Genomic DNA, 25,425 nt, shown 5'->3' with positions numbered 1-25,425 from the left:
TGCGTTTTGCCCATCTGCGTTTTGCCCCTCGCTCTATATAAACCGCTTAAAAAATGGTTCTTCCTGAACCATTTCAGAATTATTTTGCCAGCGTTAACCTCTGGGAATTTTTTTTCCAAGTGTCAAAGCTGTTTTCTGTGAGCCATCGTCCAAAGTAACGGAACATTTTATTTATGCAAGGCAACAGCTTCGACAGCACAAATTGGGTTAGATACAACCGTCATGCACTAAAGTGATCCAGAGTACTCCGTGGAGGTCAACACCAATGCTTCGCTATTGTGTGGGAGAAACATTTTTCTTATTTTTTTTCCAACAAATTGATGTTGATGTGATGCGAGCTGTGCATTTTTATTTTTATTTTCAAGCACTGGTGAGAGTTGAGGAAAGAGAAGCAAAGTTGACGTCGAGGCATGCTGAAGCGCGGAACGCAGAAATAGCATGTGGGAACAAACCCCAAAAGTGTTCTGTATTATTCAGAATGAGTCTTGCAATATTCATTTGGATGAGCTCGAGATATTTTGTGCGTATTTCATGGCACTGAGCCAGCGACTTTGTACTACTCGTGTATAACAACTTTGAAAAATGTTGCTAATCACTGCATCGCCGAAGTTTTGTATTAATAGTGACATGGAAATGTTTGAAGCCATTCCAAACTGTTTAATGGCTCACTTTTTTTATCGTGTCGGCAGATGTAACGGTCGAGCTAAATTTGCCCATGAGGCGAGAAACTACTGAATTGCCTTTTTTTGGCTTGCACTATAGAGAATACTTGTTTCTGTTTTTTTAAGTGGTGTCATACTGACCTTCAGATACAGAACGCATGAAGTGTGGAAATCTGAGCGTTTGTCACAGAAATTGTTCGAAGAGCATGTCTTTGTAAAAAACAATCAAACAAACAAATAAATACATTAAAAAATGTATAATTCCAATGATGCTTGAAAGACAGAAAACCTTCGTATGAGGCAACACTTCTTTCAGATTCGAATAATCTTACGGGAGGAGAGCATTATTGTCTTTGTAAAGCCTAAATTTTGAAAATACACAGGCACCTGTACTTTAGAAATTTTAAACTAGTACATTTTGTAAGTTGAGACGCACTTTCCATGTAAATGCCCTCATACGTTCCAATGCCCCCAACATTCAGAAATAAATGTTTCCCAAAGCATAAAAATGCATCAAAATGTGTAACAAATTCACATTACAATTATATCATTGCACAATAAATGAGTGTTGTGTATAAAAACTAAATAAAAATAATGAACATTTAAATTTTAACTGCATCTTTCCATTTTTTTGGCGTCTTTCATACATGTCTCTCAGAAGTGTTTTTTTTTTTGCCTGGGTTTTCTAAAGAACTGATCCAAGGACATTTGCTTTTGTCGGATTTTTAACGATCTTTTGAATTTGTCCAAGGCAAATATCAGCATAGTGAGCGATCGCCCGACTGGCGAATACTTTTTCTGCCTTGATTCACATTTCTGTAAACTTATCATGGTCCGAGGGGGGACTAAAAAGGACGCTGCACGGGCATATACGGTTGAAGTGCCTCTTAGCCGGAAGATGCTCGCGAATAGCCAATGACAGAGCAGCTAGGAGTAAGTTGCATTCAGTAAACTCTGAGCTGCAGACTTTAGTTTTACCTTTCGTCTCTTGAAATATCTTTATGAACAATAGGCAATATTTCATAACTTGAAAATGTTGTCGAAAGAGACGTTTGTTTGTCAAAGTAGTTACTGTGAAGAAGAGGAAGGCATTATGAACGGAATAAGACAGAACAAGGAAATGATCTGTTTTTCTGTTGCTACTGCGCTCCTCCTCGATAATTGCATTACATCATAAACGCGCCATCATGTAAGATAATTATTTTGGGGGTTTGTGCTATCTATTTTGAGAATGGAAATTGGAAAGCAGCGCCTCTTTTGTGCAGTCTAATGTGGAGACAGCAACGACCGCAATATCCTTTTGAGAATTTTGATTGGAGATAAGATTGCTCTCTCGTTGTTTCTGCAGACTTAAGTTAAAAATAGTTTTGTTTTGTTTTTTTTGTCAGTCGACTGTTGAAGACTAATGGTTCGGCGTGGAACAGCTTTGCAAACATCCTCTCCGCTCTTCTCCCACACAATATTTCATAACGTTTCATGTCCAAAGAGCCTCAGATGTGGCTGCTACAGTCTGGCAGTTGCGCTGAGAGAAGTACCTGGCTGGCTGGGCACCGTTTTGGAAGTGCGGCGGTCTTTAGGGGATGACGAGAAGAGATTGAGGGAATAAGGTTTTTGATCAGGACCAGCTGTCACTTCCTGTCCTCAAATGTACTTGACGTTTACAGTGCGGCCGGGTAAACAAGGACTCATGAGCTTGAGGTGTTGTTTTGCTCACTCATTACATGGATTATTTTCAAGAGACACTCTCAAATGGGAGCACCTGCAGAGGGATTCAATTATTTACTGAATCGAAACAAATTGAATGCAGATTGTTTTTGGCCTTGGGTTAATATTTACACAGGGATAACAAGTACACACACACACACACATACATATACATATATATATACACATACATATATATATATATATATATATATATATATATATATATATATATATATATATATATATATATATATATATATATATATATATACATATATACATACATATATACATACATATATATATATACATACATATATATATATACATATATATATATATATATATATATATATATATATATATATATATATATATATATATATATATACATGCACGCATACATATACATGGACGCGTACATATACATGTTTATGAACATGTACATGTATGTATGTATATATCACCTGTACAATTGACTGTAATGATTGAAACCCAACCCCAAAGTCCAAAAACATCACAATGATTAACAATATTCACAATGATTACCCTAATACAGTCAAAACATGTTTCGAAGCCCTGCGATTGCCTGGAAACCAGTTCAGGGTGCCCCCTGCCTACCGCCCGAAGACAGCAGCACCGCGAGCCTTGTGAGAATAAGGCAGAGAGGAAAATGGATGTCCGAGGGAACATTATAAAAACAACTCTCGTCTTTAATTACTGAAAAGGTGGATACTTTGCCATTTTTTGGCATTCTTTTTGCATTTAGTGTTCATGATAGACAGATCAGGATTGATTGCAGGAGGAAAATTGGAATTATGGTCCAACACTGAGGTTATGACTTCGAAATAAGCAAAGTTTGAAAAAAAAGCTCAATGAGTCATTGGCGAGTGGCAGAAGAAATCTGTTTTAGCGATGCAAAAAAATTCATGTCAACACAGGTACAAGAACACCCACGGAGGAGAAGTTGCTGGATAAGAAGAGACCTGAAAGGACGATGTGGTCCGCAGAGAAAAAAAATACAACTTGAACAAGTTGACTTTGTGGGACTCTGAGGAAACCTCAACTAGTATTAACACAGGCGATGGAACCCTTGAGAAGCAATTGGAATGCCTGGCAGAGAAACAGACGGATCAAGGAAAAGCTCAGAAGACACAGGTAGAACAAGTTCCGGAAAAGCAAAAAGATGTGCAGTCGAACTGGAACTGGAAGAGGGCTTTGGTGAAGAAGGTTTTAGGGAACCAAATAAATACCAAATAAACCACATGGCTGCACAGTCGATAAGCTTCAAGCCAAGATGCGCACAGGTGCAAAGTTCACATTCGGCTTTGGAAACAAACAAAAACAAAAGCCATCTGGAGCCGACCGCTTGCATCATTACCGCGCTGATCGTCGTGAACGAAAGCTTTTGGGTTGGTTTTATTTGCTTTTTTCCCGCCGGAAAAGCTGAACCTTCAACTGTGACAACAACAATGCCTCCCACTCCATAACAGACCTGGCAGAGGCCTTTGCTCTGGCCTGTGGGCTTGCGCGTGCCAAACAACAATGTCTTCACTTGTTGAGGAATGACTCATCTGGAGTGTTTTGCTCCCCCTTCTACGCGCTGCTCTGAGAAGCAATATCGCGGTGAAGGCGCTTATCACAAACATGTCACTCAACATGTGTCGCTATGTCTTATTCATTGCAAAGTGGCCACAGCATCTATCAGCTCCTGACCGATTGCCGGTGATGAATAAGCGCTTGTAACGCAGAGGAACACCTGAAGCATTTATTTCGATTGTTTATTGGTTTGCAGCGATGTCACCGAAGAGAAAACAATTTTTGGTTGAGATCCCGGTCCCCAAAAAACACAAATTGCAGGGAAGTCGATAGGATGAAAAACGACAACAGAAGAATGGAAATCTTAATTTTTCACTCCCCCCCACCAAAAAAAAAAAAACACTTTTTTTAGGAATAATTACTAGCAGCACATTTATCTGCTCTCATAAGCGCCGATGTCTCCGTTTTTGCTCTCAATGGAGGACGCAGTAGCAGTTCCCATTCAGACCTCTTTGGAGATAATTGATTGTATTTGACGTGGAGGACGCCCGGCGTATCGGTGCAGATCAATCCGAACCGGCGTGATGAAAAAAAAAGGAAGTCAGGGAGATGTTTATTTAATCTTCGCAAATGGCCGGAGACAGCTGAGCTTCTCAGGAGGAAATTCGGTATGTTTGGAACATAAGTCAGCAAAAGTGATGTTCAATCATTACTTGTTGAGGTTAATAGAAAGAGTCTCAATGCAACTGACATCAAGAATGTTTTTAAAAAGTTCACCGATGCCCATGTGGAACTGTCGCGGCTTGGAATTGAAGCGGATTTACGTTTGACAGTAGATGTGAAACTGTTTTTGTCAATGGAGTTTGGGATAGAAAATAATTGAGAGTATGACAGTGGTCACAACAGAACATGCAGCTGTGGTCTTTGTATTTGAAAACGGCTTTCTCTGATCTTGTCCCTCCCACTTTCCAAAATATTTCAGATTAAATGTCATTCACATACTTTTCCTTTAAATCGAGACATTAAAAAAAATAATAATTCAGAGCGGCCCGCATCAGTAAACAACAGATGGAGGAGAAGGCCCATTTAGCACCGTCGCTATAGTCACCTGCCCATACAAACAACCCACGTCAAACTCAGCAACAGATGCACAAAGCGAAATAAAAAAGGGAGAAAAAACGATGAGGTGAAAGTTTGTCGTTATTTAGCGCCGTTCCACTCGACAGCGGCGCGCTCATTTTCCATGCACGGAAGAATTTGCTTGTTTATCGGCTTGGTGATTTACTTCGACGCTGACATTTCGGACGCACGTGATCCATAACTGATGATGATGATGATGATGATTACGGCGCACCATCAAAATAAAAGAGAGGGACGTCTTTGGGCCTGTATTGTCCTCTAATTAAATGTACAATAGCGACAGATGAGGACAATCGGTTTTTATGCTTCCCGAAAAATTAACCTTGAACAATTGGATATGCTTTGTGAGACGCATGGCGCATGACCGGCCGTGTCGAGTTTACTGTCTGAAATTGGTTATTCAAAGGTGAGTCCATTTGGCACCACCCAATGAAACTTTGGGAACAGCGCTTTGAAAATGGCAGGAATCAAGCAAACAACCCCTCAACCATTCATAGAAAGTGAAAACTGCTAACAAGAGTGAATATTTTCTCTGGTCGCTTCGCAATCTACATATCTGTTTGATTTCCTAAACATGCTCCTGGGAGTCTGCGTCGTGGCATATTGTCGAGGGACAAACACATCCCAGAGGGAAATGACCTATCAGGAAGGCAATATAGTTATTTGAGATGCAATTACGAGGCCACTCAAGATTTTTCAGCCTGGAAAGCAATGACCATGTGTGCGGGAGCCAACGCCTGTGCCTGAGCGGGTGGTCGATATGCGCATAACCGCATCTTATGTTTTGCCGGCTAAATTGGATCCTTCAGCAGAGAAGACTTCATTTAGAATATGTCCATGCCGCAAGAGATTGATGCAACTATAGCGTTCCAAGTGTAGCTCTGAAACAAGGTGCAGGCGGGTGCGGTCATATCGCAAGTGGGTTTGTGTGGTGAAGGAGGAAAGCTGCTCTTACAAACAGAATTATGGTCACTTTTCTCTCATTTCCCGAGACAGTAACAGACGGCGTGATTGCACTTCGCGCCGCTCGTTCACTCGGTCATTTAACGTGTGGCTGCGACTTGTGAGGCGGCGCTTTGAAATTGCGCTTTGAGGAAAAGTTGTCGCGTTCCTGTATCTGATCTGTTCTATAAGAGTCATAGAAGATCGAACGAGCTAATTTAGCGGCGGGATGAAAAAAGTCCACAAAAGGAGAGGATTGGAACGAGTATTAGTGTAAACATTTGATAAGCTTTTCGCCAGAGGCTAATGCTCGGCTGGATTATTAGCGGTTACAAAATAGAAACAGCAGCTATTGCTGCAGTTGCAACCAGGGTGAGCACTTGACGACCATGTCAATTAGCTTTCCGTGGGACCTATTCCTCAAGCAAGAGATGTCCAAAAGACAACAAATAATAACTTTCAATCTGCTAATGAATCGCGTCTTCTTTCAAACGGCGAAAAATCTGCCCGCACCCGTTGCAAAGAGAAAGGGGCGAGCACGGACGAGGGGGGCAACAGCGAATAAAGCTGCTGGCACAGAGTGTGAGCATAGCATGCATAATAAATGTATGACAAAACAATACTCCAGGCGCCCCGGTATTAATGATATGCAGCCGACTCATTATTAAAGTTCCAAAACAGCTCCTGGAGTAACACAGATGGAGTCAATTAAGCAATGAGCACATTCGCTCGGCTGCCGTTTCATCTTCTTGTCTTTTATCTGCGAAACATTACTACATGGATGTGATTATTTGAACTACTATCGTGTGTTCAACGTAATACGCAGTGGTTAAAAGTTATGATTGATTTGTTTTTGTTTTTTTTTCATAGCTAGACTTCACTAGCAGACAGGAGAATTTGCTGAGTGTCAATATATTTTTTCTTCCCACTATTATTTTCTTAATTCAACCACGAAGCCAGTTTCAAAAACATGATATTTGTTTGTGTGGCTCTTCTCATGATAGGCATATCATGAGTAGAGCCACACAAACAAACAAAAAAACAAACAAATAAATACATAACTTAACAAGTACTAAAAAATGGCTCAAGAAACACTCTTAGCCTTGACAACATTAGCATAATTATGTGCAATTTTAGCGGGTCTTTAAAGACTGATTTACTAGCAACCAAACACATCTGACAGACTTTGTCTGACTCTTACGATATTTGAAGCACATACGTGAGACATACGTGAGTTTTCACCCAATTGCGTGTGTGGGTGGGGCATTGGAGTGATGACTGAAACGATCTTTGATTTCAAGATTTCTCCACTGTGAGACGAATAAAGGCATATCCAATCCAATCCAATCCAAGATACTCCTGTTTACATTTAAAGCCATCCATAACCTTGCCCCCCCCCATATCTGTCTGACCTACTTCAAATCTCCGTTCCCTCTCGAGCACTCAGATCCTCATCCTCCCTCCACCTCTGTATGCCCTCTGCCAGACTCACCACGATGTGGTGCAGAGCTTTCAGCCGCTGCGCTCCCAAATTCTGGAACTCACTTCCACCCAACATCAATAACATTGACTCCCTTCCTACTTTCATATCTCACCTCAAAACCGACCTGTTTAAACTTGCTTTCATGGTCGAGTTTAATCTGCTGTTTTATTATTTCATGATTTTTTTTTTGTTTTATATATTGTTTTTATTGTAAAGTGTCCTTGGGTGTTCAGAAAGGCGCTTGTAAATTAAATGTATTCTTATTATTATCTATCCAATTCAGGCTCAACGCTAAGATCTTTATCTTGATGTGATTCCTTCCCAGAGACCTGATGCCTTCAACACTGGAGGGACAGATCACCATGGAAAAGACCCCCAGTTACTTTGTGACCAACCAAGCTCCCAAGCGCATCCACACCATGGCCAGGGACATCAAGTTGATCATTGTGGTGCGCAATCCCGTCACCAGAGCCATTTCGGACTACACGCAGACTCTGTCCAAGAAGCCCGAGATCCCCACCTTTGAAGTTCTCGCCTTCAAAAACCGAACCCTGGGGCTCATCGATGCTTCTTGGAGCGCTCTGCGCATCGGAATATACGCGTTGCACCTGGAAAGCTGGATGCAGTACTTCCCTCTATCCCAAATGCACTTTGTCAGCGGCGAGAGGCTCATCGTGGACCCCGCGGGCGAGATGGCCAAAGTCCAGGACTTTCTGGGCCTCAAGAGGATCGTCACAGACAAACACTTTTACTTTAACAAGACGAAAGGTTTCCCTTGTCTGAAGAAGCCCGAAGATAGCAGCACTCCACGCTGCCTTGGCAAATCCAAAGGGAGAACTCACCCCAAAATCGAGCCGGACGTCATTCGGCGACTGCACAAGTTCTACAAGCCCTTTAATATGATGTTCTACCAAATGACAGGCCAGAACTTTGAATGGGAGAAACAAGAAGAGAGCATATCTCGAGGATCTTTGGTCTAGCAGGACCTGTCACCACCAGCCTTCTTGATGAAATAAAAAACACTCACCCACCCCCCTTCTGTTCCGTGTTAAGAGGGCATGCTTGGACACAATCATGGCACCCCCCCGCCCCCAAAAAAAGATAACTATTGTACATACTGAAACATTAAATATATTTATATTTGTGAAAAACATACAAACTTTGTGTTCGTTTTCAAATAATAATGTTGACTCACAGAAGTATGTGACGTCATGACATGGTGGTGACACTGGCTAACCCGCAAAAAGAAGTTTATCGTTATAATAAAATGACTACTGCCAACCTCTGAAATGACAAGGCAACGAAATTTGACCGTGCTGTTCATTTCAGTCCCACTTCGGACCAGATCGTCAAAATGGGAGTGGTAATATTTCAAGAAGCCATTACAAATTGAGTGATGGTGTCCGTCTACCAGCTGCATGACGGCAGCTGAAGGCAAACGTCAAACAGCAAGTTAAATGTTCCATAAACTACAGGGATTGTTGCTGATGTCCATAAATCAGTTCAAGAACCATATTGATTTTGAAAAGCGGCGGTATTGTGGTCCAGAGGTCTTTCTCACTCTTTAACTCAACATATTTATCTCCAATTGTATGCAACAAAGATTGGTAAGGTCAAGTTTTAATGGCTTCCAAAGTTTTACATTAAAAAAAACTTCATCAGCTGGCCCCGTGAGGATAAATGTGAACTACTATTGGCCAAAGAAACGTCAGCTCATGGAACAAATAATAATAATAATCCATTTCATTTCTAAGCGCCTTTCAAAACTCTCAAGGACACTTTACAATCACAGGGCATTTTCTCTAAATATAACAATTGTGCTTGTAAATGGAAGTCAACGCTTCTGATTGTTTCTTGTCATCCTCCACGTCACCGGCTAACGGTGAGGATTGACGCTTTGCTGATGAGTTCTTAAAGTGTCCTTACCTTTCACATTCATTCCTTAGCGCCCCAAACCAGCAATTTACATGCGTCCTTCCTCTCATTTGCTCCTTTATGGAGGGAAAAATACTTTTATTAGTTATATGATGAGGAAACACTCCTTTGCACACACACACACACACACACACACACACACACACACACACACACACACACACACACACACACACACACATTCCTGTTTGAACGACTTTGTGAGGTCCGGGTAACTCCACATCAGGAGTGAGGACCACCCTTTCTGATAAGTTTAGAGAAGAACCAGTGTTATATTTGAACACTAGATGTCCCCCTAACTGCATTTCCCACTTCAACTTGTTTAAAAAACAAAGCAATAAGAAGTGGACTTGAGAGTGGAATCACTAGACAAGTGAGGTCCGAATGGGTAAATCCCGGGACCTCACTCATATAGTGAATTATGTTCGAAACATCGTTTTATTTATTTAATTTTTTTGTTTGGTTGATTCAGTTGAGTTTTCAAACCACTTTTTGTATCAACTTTTACCTCTCATTATCACCTACAATTACACGGCAGACATTTTGTATTTTAATTGTGTGTATATATATACAGTAAAGTCTCGTTATATCAATATTCAAGGGAGTCCGAAAAAATATCGATATAACCGGGACTATCGATATATCCGACCCTGTTTGTGTGTAATTTTCTCAGTGCGTGCATAGAAATAGTATCGATATATATATATATATATATATATATATATATATATATATATAGACTATATATATATATATATATATATATATATATATATAGAGAGAGAGAGAGAGAGAGAGAGAGAGAGAGAGAGAGAGAGAGAGAGAGAGAGAGAGAGAGAGAGAGAGAGAGAGAGAGAGAGAGAGAGAGAGAGAGAGAGAGAGAGAGAGACTGTTTAATGAATAACTTGATAGTTTTAACTTAAAATAAATGGAATTCCTTATTTATATGTTCATATCAACCGGAAGCTGGTCTGGTCGATTGCTGTATCATAACTACTTTGGTAAAGTGACCCATGCTTTTGCTCAATGAATTTCCATAACCAAATCAAATAAACTAAAACTTTATTTTAACATGATGTCAACATGAAATCTGTCCTGAAGCAAAACATTTTTAACAACAGTAAAAGGGAATATAATACAAAATTAAATACTCTTGTAAGAAACTAGAACATGTACTAAAGTGCATATTTGTGAAGAAAAAGGCATGCACATCAAAACAAATTTGTTGTATCATTAAAACTGAAGAACCCGAGAAGTGGATCTTCTTTTGAGTGTCACAATTTTGTTGTGGACAAAGTTCTTTATGTCTTTCCAGGATCTTTGAGCCAAAGTCTGCGGCTCTTTCTTAATGCAGTCAGTACACTGTTCTTTCCCAGGCACTTGATGCCCTTTTATCAGTCTCTTCATGTGTTTTTCCACAGCAGCCTTTTCTTCTTCACTCCACGGTCTCCTCAAATTTACTCTGGGAGAGCCTAAATATGATGACAATTGCAATTTAATGATACTCACAAAGACCACTTGTGGCAGCATTACAGTGTGGATTATATACATAAAATAAATAGACTTACCTTTCTTTTTCTCTGACTTTGAATTTTCATGCTCTTTGGAAGCAATTTTTTTTCTTGGACTCAAATCTACAAAGAAAGGAGACATTGCTAATTTGACACTCATGGGCAAATACGGTGCATGCATTTTAACTTGTTAAATTATGGAGAGAAAAAAATATTTCTGGATCCAAAATTAAAAGTTAGTGCGAACCAATACCTCAAGGTAAGACTAATAGCCAAAAAAAGCTTCCAGTTTACCATCTGAGTCAGAAGTTCTTTTCCGTTTGCCATGACAGCGCTTTGCTCGTTTTTTTGTCACGTCACCTTAAAGTAAAACAAGCAAAATGACACCTTGCACTTGTTATGGTGGGACAGGGAGCCATTTCAAAAGGAATCATTTGGAATTCTACAGGGATGCATCTGGGAAATTAAAAAAGTGGCCCCCTTGTGTCTGAAAAGGGGTCAAATTCTAAAATTGATAGGGCCTGATTTAACTAGATTGCCAAAGTATACAAAACCATTTGAAATAAACCAAAGACATTTTCTATATTCGGTTTACGAACGTTACATTTTTGAAACTTTTACCTTGGCATACGAACTTTACCTTGGCATACAAACTTTTTTGTACACGGAGCTGCCTCAATGAGTGATGTGTCGTTCGCGAACGAGCCCATGAAGAACTAGATACAATTATCACAGAGAAAGCACCTACAAGGGATCATTCCTCAAGATGGTGAAAGAAGAAGGTTACGTTCCTCATCAAGTGTTTCATGCTGATGAAACTGGCCACTTCATTCCATCAAGCCATCACAAAGGTCAATAAAACCACTTTATTATACAGTACAGTTAATTTTTTTAATTATAAGACCGTAGCACATTTATTATCCATAAAATAATGTATATTTTGTGTAGTTTTAAGGCTTAGAAAATTAGAAAGTAGAAAATGATGTTTTATGAGGACCTGGGAACGGGTTATTCCCATTTTAAGGGTTTCCTCTGGGAAATTATTTTTGGGATACAAACTTTTTGCCTTCCACACTGTCTGGGAACCAATTAAGTTCGTAAGCCAGGGTATCACTGTATATACCTGTTCGATCAACACTAAGTTTTTAAATAATAATGAACAAATTGTTATTCTGTCAAGTGTGGTGAGTATTGTGCTACTTATGATTTCAATCTCATCACAACTTCCTCAGTCGTATTTTTTTTTAGCCTGCAGACCCCATATGTCAGCAAATGCTCCCTCACCTCTGGCCCATTCTTGTTGACCAAGAGAACTACATGATACCTCATACTTCATGACAACGGCCGTGAAAAAAAAAGAGGAGATATTCGAACCCTTGGGATGTCCGTTCATCGCCCCCAGCCACAGAAAGCTGACTCTTAAATCAGAATCTAATGATGCCTGCAGACACAGTAGTAGCATACTTATTCATCCTACAATTTTACCTTCAATGACATTTTCTTTTCTTTTCCCCCACGGTTTGATTCTGCTAGAGCCTGCTTTGGGGATATAATCTGTGCAGAAAAGAAAAAGATTGAAAATTAGTCCTAACCAGGGCAGATTTATTAATCTTACAATTTACCTTCATCCACATTTTCATTTCTTTTTTCCCCTGAATTTGTGCTGCTTGAGCCTGTTTTGGGGATATCATCTTTGCAGAAAATAAGATTGAAAGTTAGTGTAAAGTATACTTATTAATCTTACAATTTACCTTCATCCACATTTGCCTTTCTTTTCCCTCTCGGTTTGGTGCTACTAGAGCCTGCTTTGGGTATATCATCTGTGCAGAAAAGAAAGAAAGAAGGTATAGAAGTAACAATCAGGTTTTTCTTTATGCCAGTCTCAAAATGATTTTTTTTAAATATGATGACATTTCAGTGAATGCTTACCAGAAAAAGATAATTTAATGGTGTCAAGATTCTTTCCACTAAGTGTTCCAGTGCCTTGCTCCATTGCAAAAAGCAGCTTGCTGATTTTTGCAATTTGAAAAGTTTTATCAGTCTGTCTGTAAAAATCTCGGTGCACTCTGATGTCGTGTCCCATGAACCTTGCGACTTGTTCCAATTCCTGTTCACTAAGATCCAACAGCTGACACAGTGTCGCAACCTGTTTCCTCAGTTTGGTAGACCTTAGGAATTGAGGGTTTTCTGCGTTGCTTTCTTTCGCAAATTTGCGCAGACAGTCACATCCCCGGATATTTGTTATTGCACCTGGTCTTGCAAAAAGATAGGGATTCTCAGCAGGTATCCCTGCATCTTGTCGCCTTTGAATTAAAACGTTGATGGACTCCTTCATTCTTTCTGTAAAAAACACTGGGACCTTTCTGCCCCTTTTGCCCCGGACTTCAATGCGAGTTAAGAGCTTGCTTAACTCTTTTTCCAATGGTGAAAGTGTTTCAAAAATGTCCTGATTGACTGGATTTGTGCTGGCATTCTGGTAGGTCTCGAGAGTCAAACGTGATGCTTCCCCTTCACGCCGCTTGTTAAAAACAATCATTTGTGCCAGAACAGATTCATTCAATTTACGAAAAGCACTTAAACTCATCCCTTGGGTCAATTCAGCCTTTGCCTCCTCTTCAACCACTCTAAGGTGGTCCCTGAGTGTGATGACATCCTTGGTAAGAGGAATATCATCTTGTTTATTCCATCTTTTTTCATCTATTGTTTGATGAGCACTGACTGATACATGGTTTTTCCAGTTTTTTTCGAGGAGTTCCAGAAATTTTTTTGCCTTTCTCTCTGCCAGGTCGTCATCCTCCATCAGAGTCTGTCCAATAAGGACTTCCACTGCTCCTTTCAAACAAAATCCTAATTTAAGAGCTGTGGAGGGTTTCCCATATTCATTTTTCCCTGGACTGAACGCAGTGAGTTTCTTTGCGACATTTATAACAGTATTAAACTTCAAAGGCGTACACAAATCCTGCAGACCCGCGATGGTCTTATCCATTTTTTTAGCAATAAGCATGAACCGTCCCAATTCCCTCATTCGTTGCGCAATGTACTGGTGCTTGGACTTGACACAGCCATGTTTGGAATACAGTGATTCGCCATACTTGCAAATTAGGAAATCCTTTCGTATGTGAAACGATACAGGATCTTGTCTCATGTTATTGATAATTGTTTCATATCCCTCTGATGATGCGGCTGTTGGGAGGAGACTGGCAGCAATATTTTGGACCCTCTTTCCTTTCCTTCGCTTGTCGTCTTTGCATAGCTCTCTTGCTCTACATATTGAATGATGTTTCCACAGACATTTTTTTAAAAACAACCCATAACATGATGGGCAGGGCAAATAATCATCGGTGGAGGCGGCATCGGTTGGCTGCTTCCATGTGACAAGTTCCCCTTGTCCATCTTTTAGAACCGTGCTGTTATGTTTGAAGTCTCCCTTGTTCCGAAGCTGTTCCAATAGGGACTTTCTTTTTTTGGATCCTGATGGAAAGCTGAACGCGAAAGCAACTTCTTTAAATTCCATATGTTTCCTTTCTAAATGTCTTGCCATCTTCAAATTTGATTGGCCACAGTAGAAACAATAATGCCTTTTGTCCCAAACACGTTTGCCTTCTTTTCTTGAACACGTTTTTATGGTTACAGATGGATCTTCTTTGCTCATCTTTTGTTTTTTGTTTTTTCTTTGAACATAGGTTAATGGGTTACTTTGTTTTCTAATTGCAGACGTGACTCTACGCTGGTCTGCTTCATATGTCTGTTGACTTGTAGAGTCTTCATTGTATGTGTCATGACAGGGCATATTTTTGACCTTTGGAAGGGATATCTCTTCATCAACACTCGAATCAGTGGATGATGTATAGGTAGGTTTGTATTCCACATCTGATCCAGAATGACTGTCCAAGTCAGAAAAATCGCTCTCTTCAGTGGGATTGTCCATCTGTTATAAATATAAAAAAGTAAAAAGATCAGAAAATACCATTGCAAATAATACTACTAAGTAGTACTGATTTATGTTTATACGATGAGATAGGTCATAATGAGGACTGCCTGTGGGATAAAATATTAATCGTGTATATATTAACAAGTCCTCCATGGTAGTTAGTTGCCACTACACATTTAGCGAATTAGCTGCGTCACAATAAGAGACTGATTTCCAAGTATTCGGCAAACAAATAACAATGATGGCTGGTATGGATTGCGGAGGAAACAATTTTCCATGTGAGCTGTACCCAGGCCAATATTTTCATAGATTTATTAATCGGCAATTTCTGTATATAATTACAATATTTATTTTAACTCTTTCAGCGTATTATGTCTTGTTTTTAATTAAAGCGTATGTTCATTTCTGTCTGGCCAATAGAGTGCCACAACTGCAATTTATCATTAAAAAGATGCCAGAAAAGAACGAAAAGCTAAACAAACATATACTGTAGACAATATGCATCTCACCTAATATAAGTTTTTTCAGCCTAAATGCAGAGCTTTTGTTGATCCATATAACCGTTGTGTTGATAAGGGGTCGCAATATAGTAATTTGTCCAAAGTACTTTGTGTTCTGGAAATTGATTTGTATTTTACGTTGTGTTTTTGCAACGTTACATTACATAGATGGTAAGACACTGTCTTTGGCTGTAACCACAGGCGCATATAGCCATGGAAGAAAATTTGACACCACCATGTTTTCTTTATGTTCATTTTCATTTTCATGTCTGGTGCTACAAAAAGTGTATTAAGTGAATCACTGAAATAAAAGGTATTATGGAATACTCAAATACACTATTTTTTACAGTAAAACGTCATAGCTATTGTTAAGAATGTATGGAGTGATTTTTGTCATTAGAAAAACTTTGAAATTCATCCAATAGTGCATGTGTTCAAGTATTTTGAATTGTTTTTGTTGTCGTTAATATTTTGGTCCAAGAAAACATTCCTTTACTGTATGAAGCATTTACAACGAGTAAAAAAACTAAAGAAACAATGGAGCTCAATTTTTTTCCATAGCTGTATATAATCAGTGCATACGCACACATACATATATTTACTTAGATACACAGTAGATACACATTAAATGGAAGTGTGCAACAAAATAGTAATACTGAAATGTACCTGAATTGCTGTGTTGACATCATCTTGCTGGGCCTAATGCAATAAAAGTAAATAGATTAATATTCAGGTGCTAAAGAAAAACAATGTCAGTTAACGGAACACAAACAAAATAAGAATGATGGTCACGTTCAAATTGATAACGCATTTAATTTACACTAAACTATCAATTCCAATGAAAAGTGAAGTGTGCCAAATTGTCCTGAAACATACCTGGGTAGTCATTTTCTTGATGTTTTTCTCCAAGTCCTTATCCAAAATAATATAAGATATTTTGATAACCTAAAAAATTCAGGCGGTGGGATTAAAAAAAGTCATCAGTACAGCTCAAATGGGTTATCATTTGCATTCAACGTGAATCATGTGATCTAACAAATAACGCTCCTTCACGTGGTATTTAAAAAAAAACTCATAATACAATGAAATCCTCTACACGTGACCAGGGGTGGTCAAAGTAAATAAATCAAATGTCATTTGGTATCACCGTAGCTGTGCTTTTGTTTTTATTGTGTGCCATTTGTTTTTTATCGTGCTTCCAAATTTGGCTGTGCGTTTTTTTCGCTTGTGCTACATTAATGTGTTGTTTAAATTACGTTCTATTGGCTGGCCCGACGCGACAACGATTGGGACCACATGGGCACTTCTGAAATACTGACCGGACTTAAGTTTCGATTTACGTTGCTACGTGCTTCTCACTCAATACGTATTACACTATTACTACCCAATAGTCTAGCTTCATTTTATTCTCTGCTCAATTAACATGACGACGCTTTCACTCTCATTCTGATAAAACACGAAAGTTCGAATCCTGTAGTAATTTCTTAGAATGACACATTTGTAAGAAAAATATTCAAAACTTGAATTCCTTACCTGATTTAATTCCGAAATCTTATTCGTTCACTCCTTTGGGCTGATGGGCTGGTTGTGCGCTCGCAGTTTATTAAATTGATGAACACGCACTGTAAGAGTGTCCTGGGGGGGGGGGGGGGGGGGGGGGGGGGGGGGGGGGGGGCTGCAAAAAAAACTTTGTTCATGCGCAGTGCGCATGGCGTCCTGGAGCCTGAGCGCTCTTAATTGCTTGATCAAAGTGTGGGCGCCATCCTGCAGAAAGTCTCAGTGCACTAATACGTGGGGGAGGGGTATGCAGAGTCACTCTGTCTAACAGTGAAGGTTTACAACAACTCAACTTTGATTGAGGTCTATTGTATTTCAAGGCTGAGAATGATACATTTTGAGCAAGATTGTGTTTTAATTAAACTGTATGAACTCCAATCACACATACCTCTAACATAAATACAGCAAATAAAACTATATGTATTAAACTAACACGAAAAAGAATAATTATTCTTAGAGAAGCATAATTATCAAACGCTGATATGTGGGTGTTATGAAACACAATTATTTACTTATTTAATGCCATTCATAAGATATACATAGTAGTTAGTTTCATAGTTTCAATGCCCAAGGCAAAATAAAACAATTGACTTTTTTTGTATGTGCAGTTTTATGGCGGATGGGAATTGCAGACAGTCACACAGTTGAACCGAAGGTTTTACAGTGTGAAAATAGGCCTCACATTCATGACCAAATGGTAAAAATAATTATCAAAATTGACACAGCTTTTCTTAAAGCATTTTGACCCATCCACTGCAATGTGGGCAAACAGCTGTTCATATCCAAAAAAGCATATTTAATGAACAGTACTTTGTTTTAACTGCCAGAGAGCCAGATGTATAGAGAGCAGGAACATTCTCTGATTTGACGTGTCACCATCCTCATGTCATTTCTCCACTGCGAGACGAATAAAGGTCCATTCAATCCAATCCAATGTTATCTCTTCAACCAACACCAAAAACAAGCTTCACAAGATGTACAGCAAAATAAGTTACATTGCAGAGTTTGAATAAGTTTCGTAATGCATCCAACGACAAGGATGACAGAGGACAGTTCTACTGCTGTCTCTCTCTTCGATAAAAACCAAGGAAAGCGGGAATCATCAGCCGCAGAGGGGACAAGGATGGTGAGATAAAATGGTCATGCAACATCACCACACCAAAGTCAAGGCAGAATATCATCTTCTGTTGTGATCAAAATTACACCTGATGTTCTTCAATCGGCATTTCAGCTGTCCATGTCCTCGCCAATAGAAAAGATTCTCCAGGAAAAGACAAATTTGGAGGGGAAGCATGTATTTCAAGAGAAATTGAAGCCATTGGATCAGACTGACTTGCATGCATACCACGGAATTCAGTTATTAGCCAGAGTGCACAGGTCATGGGGAGAAGCAACTGAAAGTCTGTGGGATGAAGAGTATGTAAAGCCAATCTTTCAAGAAACAATGTCTCAAAAGAAATTCCACACATCTCATGTGATCTGATTTGACAACTTTCAGACAGCACTTGCTCAATAAACCTGGCAAATATGTCATGAAAATGTGGGCAGCCTATGATGTAAAATGTAGGTATGCATGGAATATGCAAGTCTATCCTGGAAGACTACCTGGAGGAGGATCTGAGAAGAATCAGAGGACGCATGTGGTACTGAAGATGAATGAAAGACTGCAAAGTCATTATATCACGTGACAAATTCAATTTACCGCCATGTGTAGATAAACTTCAGGAGAACTTCCCAGTAAATTTCTGAAGCTGTGGGGATGATGTCTCCTCAGTATTTGTCAGGTGTGGTGTGTAATAGAAGGGTTTCAGCTAGGATGAAAGGAAAGGTGTATAAAACCGTGGTGACAGTGGCACTGAAGAAAAGAAAGGAAGCAGAGCGTGAGGTAGCAGAGCCGAAGATGTTGAGGTTTTCTTTGGGAGTGACCAGGTTGGATAGGATCAGGAATGAGTACATTAGAGGGACAAGCCATATTAGAGGCTTTGGAGAGAAAGTCAGAGAGGCCAGACTGAGATGGTTTGGACATGTCCAGAGGAGAGATAGAGTGATTATATCGGGAGGAGGATGCTGAGCCTTGAACTGCCAGGCAGGAGACCGAGAGGAAGACCAAAGAGGAGGTTTCTGGATGTTGTCAAAGAGGACATGAAGATAGCTGGTGTGAGAGAAGACGATGCACAAAACTGGGTTAGATGGAGGACACCGATTTGCTGTGGCGTCCCCTGAAGGAAAAAGCCCAAAGGAAAAGAAGAGGATAGAAAATATGTTGTTTCTTTTCAAGTATATTTACAAGATCTCAGATGCAGTTGTTGCTGATGTCAACTATTATTTGACTGTAGAAATACAGGTAAAAATGACCCACAACATAATCAACACATTTTTTCAACTTAATATCATGGTTTAAAAACTCACATGAAAATGTATAATTATTCTTAGAGCAGCATAATTATCCAACGCTAAGATGGAAGTGCAATGAAAATATTTATTTATAAGATGCAATTCATAAGATACAGTTTCAATGTCCAAAGCAGTGACTGTTTTTTTAGCTTGTTGGCAGTCTGCTCATTGATTTCTAAACGAGTGGGGGATGGGAATTAGAGACAGACAGTTGCAGAAAGTGGGCGGGAGTGGGGGAGGGGAAGACAGTAAGGTTAGAGCGTGAGAACAGACCTCAACTGATGATCAAAATTGCCACAGCTTTTTTTAAACTTTGATTGAGGTCTGTTTTGAAGGGGGGTATGATAAATTGTGTTCAATATCAACTTTTAATAACTAGTAACAACAATGTCACATAGCACTGCATCTGCCGTATTCTTTATGGCATGAACACATTCACATTTGGCATGAACACATTCACAAATGCTCATCTCTACTCTTTGTCTCGTTTCAACTACTCTTTCTTTAATCAACACATTTTTTCAACATAATATCATGGTTTAAAAACTCACATGAAAATTTATAATTATTCTTGACAATTCATAAGATGTATGAACCCATACTGCTGTTCACAAATGCTCACCTCTACTCTTTGGCTAGTTTCAACTACTATTTCGGCATTGCAATAGAGTGCAGAATCTTTTTTTTTTCTTCATCCGCGCTGCGTAGGCGGGGAGACGCGCACAGTCTCTGTGTCACTAATTAAGTGGGGGAGGGGTAGTGCAACAGTCACCAAGTCTCACTGAGAATTCTCCCACGGCATTTTTTCAACTTTGATTGAGGTATATTTTAAGGCTGAGAACGATACGTTTTGAGCAACATCGTGTTTTAATTAAACTATATGAACTCCAATGTCACATACCTCTAACATAGGTACAGCAAATAAAACTATATGTATTAAACTAACATGGAAAATTATAATTGGTCCTTAAGTGCCACTGAAGAAAAGACAGGAAGCAGAGCTGGAGGTAGCAGAGCTGAAGATGTTGAGGTTTTCTTTGGGAGTGAACAGGTTGGATAGGATCAGGAATGAGATTATCAGAGGGACAAGCCATATTAGAGGCCTTGGAGAGAATGTCAGAAAGGCCAGACTGAGATGGTTTGGACTGTAGAAATACAGGTAAAAATGACCCACAACATAATCAACACATTTTTTCAACTTAATATCATGGTTTAAAAACTCACATGAAAATGTATAATTATTCTTAGAGCAGCATAATTATCCAACGCTAAGATGGAAGTGCAATGAAAATATTTATTTATAAGATGCAATTCATAAGATACAGTTTCAATGTCCAAAGCAGTGACTGTTTTTTAGCTTGTTGGCAGTCTGCTCATTGATTTCTAAACGAGTGGGGGATGGGAATTAGAGACAGACACAGTTGCAGAAAGTGGCCGGGAGTGGCGGAGGGGAAGACAGTAAGGTTAGAGCGTGAGAACAGACCTCAACTGATGATCAAAATTGCCACAGCTTTTTTTAAACTTTGATTGAGGTCTGTTTTGAAGGGGGGTATGATAAATTGTGTTCAATATCAACTTTTAATAACTCGTAACAACAATGTCACATAGCACTGCATCTGCCGTACTCGTTTTTGGCATGAACCCATACTGCTGTTCACAAATGCTCACCTCTACTCTTTGGCTAGTTTCAACTACTCTTTCAAATTGCTCGGCACCATGGCGCTGTTGGATTGGATTTGCCTTTATTAGTCTCACAGTGGAGAAATTTACATTTCACAGCAGCAAAGTGATGAAAGGAATGAAAGTAGAAAAACAACATACATGAGCTGCTGGAAAGGCAGCTTCTCGCCACGCAACAGGCATAATGGAGAAGGTGTTGTCTCATTGCCGATCAAAATAAATCCATACGAAAGATAGCTTTCACTATGTTGCCTTAAGGTCATCGTCTTTGCTTTATTTTCCCCAACACTAATACTAGGGCCTTCATCCGGGTCAGAATCTTGTACACAACCCAATTCGGAGTTTGCAGTTGCCCTTTTTACTCCTAACTCCTTTAACTCCTTGACTGTCACCACGACCTCTCACATGCATCATTAAGTTTCTCGGAGGAACGAGACGATCGGCTACATGTTGCCACATGGACAAATATTTAATTACCCCCCTAGTGTTTACAGCATGGACACTGGACAATGACAATGATTGCAGAAAATGATTAATATGTGTTTTATGTCTGTGTAAGCTCTCAGTCGTACAGGAGTGGTCCATCGATGAAAAGGTTTCTTCAGCCGTCATCTGTACTTCTTTGAAGGTGTCGGACGTTTCGCTTCATCTCCAAGAAGCTGACGAAGCTTCTTGGAGATGAAGCGAAACGTCCGGCATGAAGCAAAATGCTGAAGAACAGCTGAAGAAACCTTTTCATCAATATGTGTTTTCAAATGTGAGCTCTTGAGCTCAATACATTTAGCACCATTTAGCACAACTCATTTGTCTGCAACAGCATGGTTTGAACATTCATTTCATAGGCAATCCCTCAGTTTTGCAGACAAATCATGTAGATTAGACATGTCAAATTCAGGCCCACGGGCCAATTTTGGCCTGCACTACAATTATATTTGGCCCGCGAAATGATTTCAAATATGTATTACATCTGGCCCGCCGCCCCATGTTACAGCACATGTACCGCGAAAGGTGTCTACAATTTGAATTCTCTGTGCAGAGCCAGACTCCAGAAATTGATGCACTTGCATGTAAAAGCGATGCCAAGTATTCAGCTTGTATACTTGTGCATCACCAGAGTAACTGAGCAGTGAAAAAAAACTAAAATGGATAAATATTATTTTATTTACTGGTGGCATCGTCTATTCAAAGTTGAAAGAGATATAGTTTAGGTGTTGGCCTTGATGTGATGTCTGTGATGAAATGATTTAAATTACAATTAGAATGAATAAAGTTAAAGATATAGAAGCCTGATGTTTTTTTCAGTTTTTGTTTTTATTATTTTCTTAAACCTATTCTGATTTCAGTATTTAAGCAAAAATTCAGTTGTAATTTATTAGGATAGTTAATAAAGTACATTAGTTGACTGTATGTTAAAGATAATAAAAACAAACAAATTAATTTTGAAAAAAATGGTCTGGCCCTCGACAATTTTCTTTTTTTAATATTGGCCCTCTTTGAATTTGAGTTTAACAACCACTGGTGTAGATCATGAACCTCGGACACAGGCCCCATCTCACTTTCATTTGAAAAAAAATTAGCCGCCTCCCCGTCGTTCACGCACAGAGAGCCGGCTCGTTGGTGAACACAACACATATCATTCGCTCCTGAAAAGAATCACTATCAACATGAAAGAAGATGGACTGGATTACATCGCAGCCGGAATATTAAAAGGTAATTTCCGTTTAACTTTTGCGATATATTGACACCCGCGTTGCTATATTAGGTAACGCTAAGTTCGACATTCAAATTAGGTTCATGCAAGCTAAAAACGTGTGTTCAGCTAACGTTAGCATTAACAGTTACATCATTATCTATGCAGTGTGTATGCATATCTATCTACACAATAGCACTTTATAGAGAGGTGTATTGGATTTCATTTAGTATTTTCGAGTGCAATAGTACTTTTGTCTAATAGACGTGAATGTTAGTTACGTTTTGACTTTAGGATTTCAGCCCAACGCTAGCCTTAAATCTAAATCTAATATTTACTTGTGTTACATAGTTTGTGAACAGTGTTGCATAATTGAACAATGTTGTGGATTGTTGACAATGAAGCTTTTTTTACGAATTAAATTTCCTGGATAATGTAGGCCTTAGTATCAATGTTGCATGAGCAAATTTAAGTGGCAAATAGTAATTGACACAACGGCCAGTGACACTGCATCTTTTGATGGCTAAATTTGTTGCTTGGGGTTTTTTCTAGCTTCACAAATTACAGAGAGCCAACAAGACCACATCAAACTCCAAGAAATATGCAAGGTCAAGCCCAAGACTGAGGATCCTTGACGCATATTCTTGTTTCAGAGAAGTTGATCATATACAGGTAAAACTCAGAAAATTTGAATCTTGTGAAAACATTCATTCGTTTAAGTGATTCAATTTAAAAGGTGAAATGAATATATTATTTACTCATAACATGATTTGCAAGATATTTTGAGGTTTTATTTGTGAGAATTTTGATTATTATGGCTTATACCAGACATTGGCAAACGACGGCCCGCGGGCCACATACGGCCCGTCAGGATTTTTAATCCGGCCCACCGAACTTGTCCAAATTATAGTAAAAACTGACTCATGACAAAAAGCTAGCGGACACCAGGGCAGACAACTCTGAAAAGTTGCTGGCCTTATATTCCAGGTATCCGCGAAATAGTATGTAAATGCCATATCTTGCATATTCCATGAGGCAAATGTTTGAACTGCTAAGGGCTATTTTCCACGTTAGAAAGACATTTAATAAATTGGGTTGTAGTGTGCTTACTGTGCTGAGGTTCGCACACACTGCATTTAATGCTTTAGTATATCCGGCCCAAACACTGCCTCCATATGCTCCTGGCCTGGCCGGCCCCTCTGTCAAATTTTAGAACCCATTATGGCCCGCCAGTCAATAAGTTTGCCCACCCCTGATCTACAAGGACAGTTTGTGGACTTCTCTCACGCAGTGGTCTCTATGGCCTAGTTTGTGCTCAGAAACTAGCATTAAACAGAAGACAACGAAACAATCGTGTTGCATTTGCTCAAGCCCACAGCTTGCAGAAACGATGGACAGTGGAAAAGTAGCAGAAGGTTGATTTTTCTGATGAATCGTCCATTGAACTGCATCCCAATCGCCGCAAATACTGCAGAAGACCTGTTGGAACCCACATGGACCTGTGGCGTCACCGGTGCGCACCGCGGCTTTGATGTCTTTCAAGCCCTTGGTCTCCTTGAAGTGCGTCTCAGCCTGACACATGTCACACGCTTGAAAATTATATAAAAGTAGCCGTTGCGGGACAGAGAGAATCAGACTCATCTCGGACTCAGACCCAGACAGACACGCAGCTCGCAGAGACCTGCTCAGCATCACACGGAGTTTCACAGCACAACTTGCTCGACTCCACGCCACGATCAAGTTCTGCGTGTCACCTGCCTGGGAGATTGGGAGATCTGACAACAAACCTACTTACAAATAAAGAGAAACATCTTTATTGGCGAGCCAGCCAGGAGGATTTTTTTTCTTCTCCTCCTCAGCCCAATCAACTCTCCTAATGGAAAGAGACCAGATTTCCGCCGTCTCCCTCAAACCCCCCCCCCTTCCACCCCAGGCACGATGACATGGAGCTCTGGAGTTCCAAGTGGTTGACTCCCAATTCGTCAACCGTGCCATCACCCAGGAGACCAGCAAATTCCACTATGTGGTCGCAGCCCTCACTCCGGAGTTGGCTGGTCGTGTGGGCCGAGTCATCTTTGACCCTCCGGCCGAGAATCCTTACGCGGCCCTGAAACAGGAAATCCTGAGGCACACCACCCTCATGAAACACATGAGGTACACAGCCTTGAGGCATGACGTCGAGCTGGGAGACAGCCGGCCCTCCCAGCTCCTGCAATGCCTCGAGACGGTGGCGGGCAACAGCATCAAGGACCAGAGTTTCCTGTCTTCATAGAGAAGCTGTCCCCGATGATCCAAGCAGTCCTGGCAACAACCCACCCGACTCCACCTTGCAGGAGTTGGCCGCCCTCGCCGACAAAGTTGTGGAGGCGTACGCGGGGCAGCCTACCGTTTCTGCCATGCAGCTTCTTCCGACGCCAGGGCCCTCGACTGATGCTCTCCAACTGCTCATCGACGAGATCCGTGCCCCGCGAACCGAAATCCGGGAACGCAGCCACAGTCGAGAACGCCGCCGTAATCACGGACGCGGCCCCATTCGAGAGCGCAGCCCAAGCCGCAACCGACCTGACCAACCCCAGTCGGACGACCCTACCTGCCCCCGACGTTGTTCACCACATTGTTACTGCTGATCCCGCGAAGTTTCAACGCTTTCGCCGCCTTGCCCCGGCGAAACAACGGATTGCCGAAGCCGAATTCAACCACATGCTTCAGCTCGGTATTATCCGTCCATCGGACAGTAGATAGGCATCCCCGCTG

The 25,425-nt window shown here is 40.3% G+C and overlaps 2 protein-coding genes and 1 long non-coding RNA gene across 7 annotated transcripts in view; 1 reads left to right on the top strand and 2 right to left on the bottom strand.

The window, feature by feature from the left end:
* hs3st4 (heparan sulfate (glucosamine) 3-O-sulfotransferase 4) overlaps nt 1-8,812 on the top strand; it is an 83,776-nt gene extending 74,964 nt beyond the window's left edge. Inside the window, exon 3 of one of the 2 annotated variants that reach the window (XM_089019104.1) lies at nt 7,799-8,812. In XM_089019104.1, the coding sequence (XP_088875230.1) occupies nt 7,799-8,453 (655 nt within the window). In that variant the 3' untranslated portion in view covers nt 8,454-8,812. The remainder of the gene's footprint in view (nt 1-7,798) is intronic. The other variant, XM_089019105.1, reaches the window with a different exon arrangement.
* The window catches only part of LOC148885587 (uncharacterized), a 211,235-nt gene that overhangs the window by 97,838 nt on the left and 87,972 nt on the right, over nt 1-25,425 (bottom strand). The gene's annotated exons all lie outside the window — the stretch shown is intronic.
* LOC148885588 (uncharacterized) lies at nt 10,454-17,013 on the bottom strand. Of its 4 annotated transcripts, XM_089018118.1 has the most exons (10): nt 16,884-17,013; nt 16,227-16,295; nt 16,017-16,049; nt 12,849-14,847; nt 12,671-12,739; nt 12,542-12,610; nt 12,405-12,473; nt 11,214-11,279; nt 10,977-11,042; nt 10,454-10,880 (listed from the first exon to the last, which is right to left on the bottom strand). In XM_089018118.1, exons 2-10 carry the CDS (start codon nt 16,236-16,238, stop codon nt 10,642-10,644), a joined length of 2,622 nt encoding a protein of 873 aa, XP_088874244.1. In that variant the 5' UTR covers nt 16,239-16,295; nt 16,884-17,013; the 3' UTR covers nt 10,454-10,641. The 4 variants fall into 4 exon arrangements, with proteins under 4 accessions (XP_088874244.1, XP_088874246.1, XP_088874245.1 ...); XM_089018120.1 differs by lacking the exon at nt 11,214-11,279; XM_089018119.1 differs by having other exon boundaries at nt 16,227-16,986.

This window comes from Hippocampus bargibanti, linkage group LG17 (genome assembly GCF_051943395.1).
Source record: "Hippocampus bargibanti isolate YZ-2025 linkage group LG17, ASM5194339v1, whole genome shotgun sequence".
Taxonomy (NCBI): Eukaryota; Metazoa; Chordata; class Actinopteri; order Syngnathiformes; family Syngnathidae; genus Hippocampus; species Hippocampus bargibanti.
Note: the sequence above shows the minus strand (reverse complement) of the source record. Positions and strands in the feature narration are given on the sequence as shown.